The sequence below is a fragment of the Salarias fasciatus genome, chromosome 1, assembly GCF_902148845.1.
Source record: "Salarias fasciatus chromosome 1, fSalaFa1.1, whole genome shotgun sequence".
Classification (NCBI taxonomy): Eukaryota; Metazoa; Chordata; class Actinopteri; order Blenniiformes; family Blenniidae; genus Salarias; species Salarias fasciatus.
In genome coordinates, this window is record NC_043745.1 from 28,675,358 (window position 1) to 28,683,713 (window position 8,356).

At 46.1% G+C, this 8,356-nt stretch overlaps 1 protein-coding gene across 4 annotated transcripts in view; it reads right to left on the reverse strand.

Annotated features, from left to right (window-relative positions):
- The window catches only part of pcdh9 (protocadherin 9), a 198,854-nt gene extending 194,449 nt beyond the window's left edge, over positions 1–4,405 (reverse strand). For all 4 annotated transcript variants that reach the window (XM_030088203.1, XM_030088181.1, XM_030088192.1 and 1 more), the window contains exons 1-2: positions 3,955–4,405; positions 316–3,453 (exon numbers count right to left, since the gene is read on the reverse strand). In XM_030088203.1, coding sequence (XP_029944063.1) covers positions 316–3,351 — 3,036 coding nt within the window. In that variant the 5' untranslated portion in view covers positions 3,352–3,453; positions 3,955–4,405. The remainder of the gene's footprint in view (positions 1–315; positions 3,454–3,954) is intronic.
- Positions 4,406–8,356: the final 3,951 nt, after the last annotated feature.

The following is an 8,356-nucleotide window of genomic DNA, read 5'->3' on the forward strand; positions in this document are numbered from 1 at the left end:
ATATAATCATGACAAAAAACATTGGTCTATAATCATCACCCCCAAATTACTCAAGTGACTGTTGAGTCCATAATCACCTCCAATAATTAGCTGTTGTTCAAGTTACTCTTTTTCTCTTTTGCCTAACGGTGAAGTTCAGCAACAGTGAAACTTGCTGAAGCAGTATGTCTGAGCAATACTTCTTTTTTTTTTTTTTTTTTTTTCTGTTGCTTCGCAGTACCTTAGAGTGAGTCCCTAATCTAGACTGGCACTTTAGCACTGTGGAACAGGGCAGTTATAGGCAGTACTTATAGACCAGTAAAAGTGCTCTTTTACCTGCTGTCTGGTGTGCATGGGCCCCTTCGTCTTGAACCCTCCTTGGGAGCTGCACTCTGAGGCACTGAAGTGGTCGGAGCTCGTGGAGGATCTCTTGGAGAGGGTGTCACAGCCCCCAACAAATGTGTTATCCAACGGGAGCTCCTGAATCACGTGATGCTTCTTCACTGAGACAGGCGTGTCAGCCTTGAGGTGAAAGGCCGACTGCGGCGAGGCGGACTTGTAGTGCCGGGCCAGGTCTGGACTGCTGGGTTTGAAGGTGGTGGTAGGTGTGGCATTCCAATCAAAGCGTCCAATCCCTTGCTCCTCCAGCTCGGTGGGTAGACTGATGGTTCCGTTGATTGGCTCATGGGCAGGATCGTCAGGTTTGTTGCCCTCAATGGTGACAAAGTTAAGCAGGGAGCTTTTGGGGGATTTCCTTTTCTTGCGCTTTTTCTTCTTGTTCTGCTTGTTTTCTGTGTTAGGTGACATCCACTCAGCCCCTTGCTTTTTTCTCTGTGCCGCTTTGAACCTGGAAGCGTGTCGGCAGCGCAGCAGGACGGTGACAAAGATGACAATGATCACCACTAAAGCACCAGTAACAAAGGCTATCATGATCGTTAAATAGTCACCGCTCTGATAAGTTTCACTACTTTCACCAATGTTTCGGTCAATTGGGGTTTCCATGGTGCGGCGAATGAGATCGTAGATGAGTGTTGAGTTTCCCACAGTGTCATTGACATAAAGAAACACCAGTACCAGAGTATGAAGAGATTTAGGATATCCCAGGTCACTGATATTGACCACTAATCTATGTAAGCCTATGTCGGTCAGGGCGGGTTTTTCCTCCAAAGTGATATTCCCTGTGACTGGGTCAATTCTGAACAGGCCCTTGTTGTTGCCGCTCACAATAGTGTATTTGAGTTCTGCATTCATCCCCGTGTCACCGTCTACAGCAAACACTTCTGCGACCACTGATCCCGGGATAGATGAGAGCGGGACAAGCTTGAAGGATGTGTTGGAGTGGGGAAAGATGACGATAGGCGTGTTGTCGTTCACATCAATGACATTGATAGTCACCTTGGCAGCTGACGAGCAAGGAGGCCTGCCACTGTCCACCGCCCTAACATCAAAAGTGTAGGAGCTCTGTTGCTCCCTGTCAAATGACACATTAGATTTTATCACTCCAGAGTAAGGATCGAGTATAAAGTTCTCATTGTCATTCAGGATAGAAAGAGAAACAGCAGCATTTTCTCCGGCATCTGAATCTGTCACAGTTATCACCCCCACAGTGCTGTACTTAGGAAGATTCTCCGACACAAAGAATTGAAAGTGGTTATGTGTGAACTTGGGGTTGTTATCATTTTCATCCAACACAGTTACAATAACAGCTGCCTGTGTTTGCAGAGGGGGCGTCCCGTTATCTCTTGCTGTTACGGTGAAGAGGAACCTGTCCTGATCCTCCCTGTCAAAAACCCTGGATGCGGTCAGGACCCCCGTCTTGCGGTCAAGATCAAAAAATGAAGCATTTGGTCCCAGCTGATAGACAATCTCAGCGTTTTTCCCACTGTCCTCATCCGTGGCGCTGAGAGTGGTGAGAAACAGGTCGCGTTTGTTGTTTTCCATAACAGCCAGCTCAATAACTGGCTGAGTAAAAATAGGCGGGTTGTCATTCTCGTCCTCCAGCCTCACTCTCACCAAGGCAGTCTGATTCAAACTTGGCTTCCCAGAGTCCGAGGCTACGATTTTAAAGTTGTATTCCTTCGTCCCTTCGTAGTCTAGCAGCGCAGATGTCTCTAACAGATACTGGTTGTCATACACAGCTTTGAGATGGAAGGGCACATCCTTCTCTATAAAACAAATGACCTTGCCATTGATGTCAGTGTCTTTGTCTGACACTGTGATGAGAGCGATCTTGGTATTGATGGGATCTTTCTCCGAGAGGAAAACAGTGCCATTAATGGGACTTATTATGTATCTCAGGTCTATATTAGGTGGATTGTCATTAACATCAGTCACGTTTATGGAAACAGTAGCTCTGGCTGGACTTGAGCTGCCATCGCTGGCTAAAACAGAGAGCTTATGAATAGCTGTCTCCTCTCTGTCCAGAGGTCGCTGCACTGTAATTAGGCCAGATGTTGTGTTTAATGCAAAAAGTCTTTTCGTAGCAGGAGACACCTGAGTCCCAAATACATAATGTATTTCAGCATTTGCCCCGATGTCTGCATCTGTGGCCTGAAGCTGCACCACAGACGTGCCAATAGGGGAATTCTCTGGTATGTGAACCTCTATCTGGCTGTCTTTAAACACAGGTCTGTTGTCATTGACATCCGTTACAGTCACCTGGAGAATAGCAGTGCTTGATTTCTGTGGACTGCCACCGTCCTCCACCTTAATCTTCATCACATATGTATCCTTCTGCTCTCTGTCCAGATTCTGCTGCACAATGAGCTGGGGCCACTTCTCCCCCTCAGGCGTTTCTACTATGTCTAAGCCGAAGGCACTTTGCCCGTTGATCAGCTCATATTTGTGGACACTGTTGGGGCCAGTGTCTGGGTCAGTGGCTGAAGGAATAGCAAAGCGGCTGTTAATGAGCGTGTTTTCTGGGATGGAGATGTTGATCACAGGGGAAGGAAACATGGGGGCATTGTCGTTTGTGTCTTTGACGATTATTTTGATCTTAATCAGCCTGAAATAGTCATTAGGCAGGATGACCACTTCAATTTCAAAGGAGCACTCGCTGTCCTCAAACGAGGGACCGGGGCACAACTTCTCTCTGTCGATTCGATTTGATGTTGTGAATATCTCTCCAGTGCTGCTCAAAACGCGGACCAGTGGGTTATCTCCTGCTTTGGAGACGAGCCGGTACACAAGATTAGCGCTTGCTCCAGTGGCGGCATTCGTATGGGAAATGTTTAGGTCCTTTGGTATGTTTCCAATGAGGACATTTTCTTGCAGCTCCTCTCTGATGGGGTAGATCAGCTCCTGGGCTATTGACGGATCTAGCCATATGCAGGCGAGAAGGGCACCCAACAGGTAATAGTCTTTTAGATCCATGACACTTAATGTGTTTCCAGCCTTCGCAACACAAAGGTTTCTCTCTCTCTATGCAGCGTTGTTACAGGCAGTGGCTCCTTGCATGTGACAGCAGGAACAAACCTATGAATACATGACAGAGTTTCCCTTCAGTTAATATCACCATGCACAGTAATTAAATTAAATTAACAAGCTCCCACCCCCACCCCCTCACAGTCAGCTGTTTGATCTACTTTTTTGATTATTATTATTCAAACATGATCTTCTATTTAATCTACCCACTGGCACAAAAAGACAAACGATTCAGACACCAAGGAGGAAATAAAATCACAAACACACAGCATCCATTTAAGCATCCACTCATGTCTGTTGCTCCCTTTTTTAAATCCTCCACATTTTATGGTCACTAAGAAATTCCACTGCTTCAAACCCCCATGGCCACGAAACTTCACAACACATTACACAGTATTATTAATTTTACACTCAAATTGCCAAAATTAAAGAGCTTAAGTTGTGTGTGGGCTTCTATAACGAATGAATGGGCATGGATGAAGCCTACAAACTAAGCTCAGTCAGATTTTGAATTCTTAGTGGGCAACCGAGACCTATTCTTATCTTACATACCCAAATCCGGTGCAGCGCAGGAGAAAAAAAAACTGGAGTGTGTCAGCTCATAGTCTTCTCATCCTGTGAAACGACCATATGCGAGTTTATTCTGGTAAAGATATCCCCCTTCTGTCAGGTCTGCCTTTCCGTCCGGAAAAGATGGGAAAAAAAAAGAAAGAAAAAAAAAAGGAGAGAGAGCAACAATAATCGCCCGGCAGGAGTAATCAGATACAATAAAAGCGTTTGGATAAAAGCAGCCGGTGGCCAAAACTGGGGTAAAAAATCGGAGGATGCATATGTCGCAGTCGCTTTTCTCCCGTGTAACTTCAGGAACGGACAGGGTTCAGTCTAATTGCGCGACCTGCGGTGACGAGCGTCGCTCCCCGGCAGACGCAGCAAGGTGCTCACCGGTCTGTGGTGTCTCCCATAGAAGCGGGTCCGAAAATCAATGCTCATCTCCCGTACAGGTCCCGAGAAAAACCGGCGTTTTTTTCCCCCTCTCTCTCTCTCTCTCTCTTTCTCTCTCTGTCTCTCTTCTTGCCTCCTTCTTCTTCTTTTCTGTGTTGTTTTTCCTTCCCTCCCACCGGCTACCTGTGAAGGTGAAGGCGCCGACGAGGTGAACGCAAGCAGAGACTCTGGTGTCCCGTCATGTTTCAAGTTCACGGAGCCCCATCAATAATCAGCCGCCGTCGGCACAAGGTTAAAAAGATCATGAGGACATTAGGGGATTAGAAAAAAAGGAAGAAAAAAAAAAAGGTGTGAAATCACAGACGGGGTCCCACTTGAAAACGCCAACCTGGATGTGGAGGCTGGTCAGAGTGACACCGATGCGCAGCGCCTGTGTGCCGTTTATCCTCGCACTCTCACTCCCAGAGCAGAATATCTTGCACTAACTCTGTGTAAACCCATAGGAGGGGTGGTGAAGTACACCACACCGACGCCCCCCGCCCTCCCCCTACCCCACCTCCATCTACCCCGCCGACCCTCGTCATTGGACACCGCCCCCCTCTTTCAGTGGCGTCGGCAGCGCGAGCGGCAGCGGGATTGGCCCGGAGTCACGTCACTTACCGGGAACCGGGGGGAAAGGGAGAGGGGGGGGCGGGGAGGGTGGGGGGCTGTCCGTGGCGAGGTGCTCCGTGAAGATGCTGCAGGCTGCGGAGACGCTTAACCAAAACCCCGAGGCTGGAGGGGGATGATGAAGATCATGATGATGATGGTGATGATGATGGTGATGGTGATGATGATGAAGCTGGCAGCACTGCTGCTGATAATGTGGCAAAATATAAATAAATAAAAATAATAAAAGAAAGAGACGGAGAGAGAGAGGGAGAGGATGTCCTTTAGCTTTTTTCTCCCTGTGTGTTATTATATAAAAGGCAGATAACATTTATTGGCTCTACAGGGACGCATCAGACGCAGGAGCCAACCTGTTAGGCTGTTGTCAGGTAGGCTGCAATAATTGGGGTGGACATGAAAAGCCACGAGAGTGAGCAAAACAAAAGATGCACTGTAACAGTTTCCCGTGGATCCAGACTTGCCAAGAATAAACAGGCATATACAATACCAGCCTTGTGAAAGAGTCACTTATAATTGCACTCTAAACAGAGAATCCGTTGTCTAAGCATGTTTGCACGGGGTGCATATTCACGCTCTGTCCACCTCACTTTGCACCCTGCAGCCAGTCGTCAGCATTTGTGGATAAGAAATAACCTTGACAGTTATCCTAGTCATCAGAGCTATGGAGCGGCGTGCGGCGCGGCTCTTTGCGTAATTGGTGAATTGCACCCCTGTTGAAGTTTAGGTGCGGGAGCTGTGTTGAAATGCGCAGGCTGTGATGTGACTTTAGAATCAGATGATCTTACTCGACAAGTTTTAAAGCAGCCAGAGCAGTGAGGACTAACCACCAACCCACCCCCCAAAAAAATGGCATGTCAGAAGTGACACAAGGTAAGTAGAAAATAGCAGATTTAATATAATGGAAATGAGACTCAGCCGTACAGATTCAGCCACCATTTAATACCGACTGCCATCCAATCATCACTTAATTTCAATGCAGAAGATAACCCTCAATTTAAAGCATGCCTTCCTGGCTGTGGCTCTGCTGAGAAAGGCAAGCTGTTGAACTGGAAGGGCTGAGTGGTCTATCATGGTGAACACTGCCATCTTGAGGTGAACTTTCACAAATGCTCTGGGCTTCACATCTCCACAACACACAACCAGCCGCACAATTTTCCTGGAACAAGACTTCGGGCTCAGCCACTTCAGCAGCCTCGAGAAGGGGGCACCGAATAGACGACACAATGAGTGACTCAGTGAGAATCCACGTGTGAAAAAGAAGAGACGGGAGAAGTGAGAATAAGCCCCGGTGTTAGCAAATGGTGATGGAAGTGATGCAAAGGACATGGGGACCCACACTGTTGAAGTGAGAACTAGGCTGCAAATGTCTCCTGAGAGGTTGGCTTATTGCCTGGTCAGCAGTCCATTAGCACAACCAACCTGGTGGCCTGACCTTTCTGCCTCTGGATCCAGCCATCACTGTCCTGAGCTGGGAGAGAGCAGCGAAAGGAGTGATCTGTCACTTCGGCTTAAAGTCTGACACCCTGATGTAAAGGGGGGGGGGGGGAAAAGTGGCAACATAACTGTCTGCAGCACTGAAACACTTTCCTGCACATCTGACCAACTGGAGTCATTAGGAACTCATCACCCGCTTTTACCTGCTCATCGTCTGCCTATGTGTGTCTGGTTTTTTTTTTTCCTTCTTCTTCTTCTTCTGCAAAACAAGAAATATGCTTCAATATAGTAGAAATTTCCAACACTGCCGGGTTTCCAAGGTGTTTGGGTGTGTTAGCACAGGCATGACTGCACAGTAATTGGTAGGACTGGATAGAAAGTACACTTCGAAAGCCTGAAATCCCCACACCCGGTGAAGTAATTGTTAAGACATTTGTATTGATCAGCGCCTCTATCAGAACCCTACAGGAGTAATGTGGACATAGTGTGTCACTGGGTCAGTGAAATCTTATTTACTTCACATGATGGGAGGCACATGACCTTGTCTCAGGCAACAGAGGAGTCCGCACGGCTCCTAATTCTAAATGTACACTGTCCCTGTGGTACGACAGCCTGTGTTGTAGGTTTCGAACTGGCTGTAGCTCATGTTTCTGCCAGTCAAGTCACTGACAAGTGATGAATAATGGAGTATGCTAATTTATGCTCTTGGTCTTGAGATGTACCTCCTACAATCTTACATCGAAGATAGAGCCTAAGGGAAGTGTCCAAAGCTGAGGTCTTATGATTCCTCGTACACCAGGTGCAGTCAATCACGCTATTCACCTTGGTTTGATTCTCACACTGACTTATTGACTTGTTCATGCTGTTGAATTGGCTTCATGAATAATACAAGAAACAAATATGTTTATCTTTCGTTTCCATTAAAGAACAAGGTCAAACAGGTAATTTTATGTATTTTCCAACTTAAAAAAAGGTTTTGAGGAGCAGGAAAATGTAAATTGTTGGTGTCACAACTTCTGGAGAGATGTCAGTCAGAGCGACTTGGTTAAAAGCAGAGGAGGTTGGTTCAAATAGTTTTTTGTTTTTCTCTATGAGGACCTCTTTAATCAATATAAAAGTTGAAGGTTTTATGTAAAGAAAAGAACCTGTTATCCGAAAGTTTGGAGTTTTTGTCGCAACAAAATATTCCATCCATCATTTAATACTACTTTATCCAACTTAGGGTTGTGATCCCAGCTGATTTTGTGAGATGTCAGAATCCCCCTGAAAACAGCGCCAGTCCATCACAGCGCAAACACGGAGACAGACAGCCAAACACATCCAGTCGAGTCACCTATTACCCTAAAATGCATGTTTTTTGGAAAGTGTGATGAAACTGGTGTACCTGGAGAAAACAAACACCCTCACATGGGGTATATGTAAGCTTCACGTCGAACTGAAAGACTGATAAGACATTTGTAGAGCACGACTTCCATTGCTATCGTTCATCATTGTTAGAATGGACCAAATCATGCAAAAATAATTAAACTCCAGTTATCTAAATCCCTTTTAACATCTAAAATGACTGAACGACATACTTTATGCCCTCTTAAGAGAAACAATAACTGGAATGAATACTTATTTTTACTCTGCTTCTCACCTCACTTCCTGTAATCAGCTGACTCAGAGAAAAACATCAGCGAGGCTATTATCACATGAGCTGAATCCTGCTGCTCGTGATACTGTACCACCTGCTACCTAAGCAAATGTGCGCTTAAAATTGGACTTGTGTAATAATCAAATCTTTAGAGTTGTCTTGGTCTTTTCCAAAACCCTGACACTGCTGCGTTACTTTCGAATACTCTGAATTAGACGCACGAAGTGCGGGCAGAAATCTTTCATCCACACCTTTAATAGTCTACTGATGTAT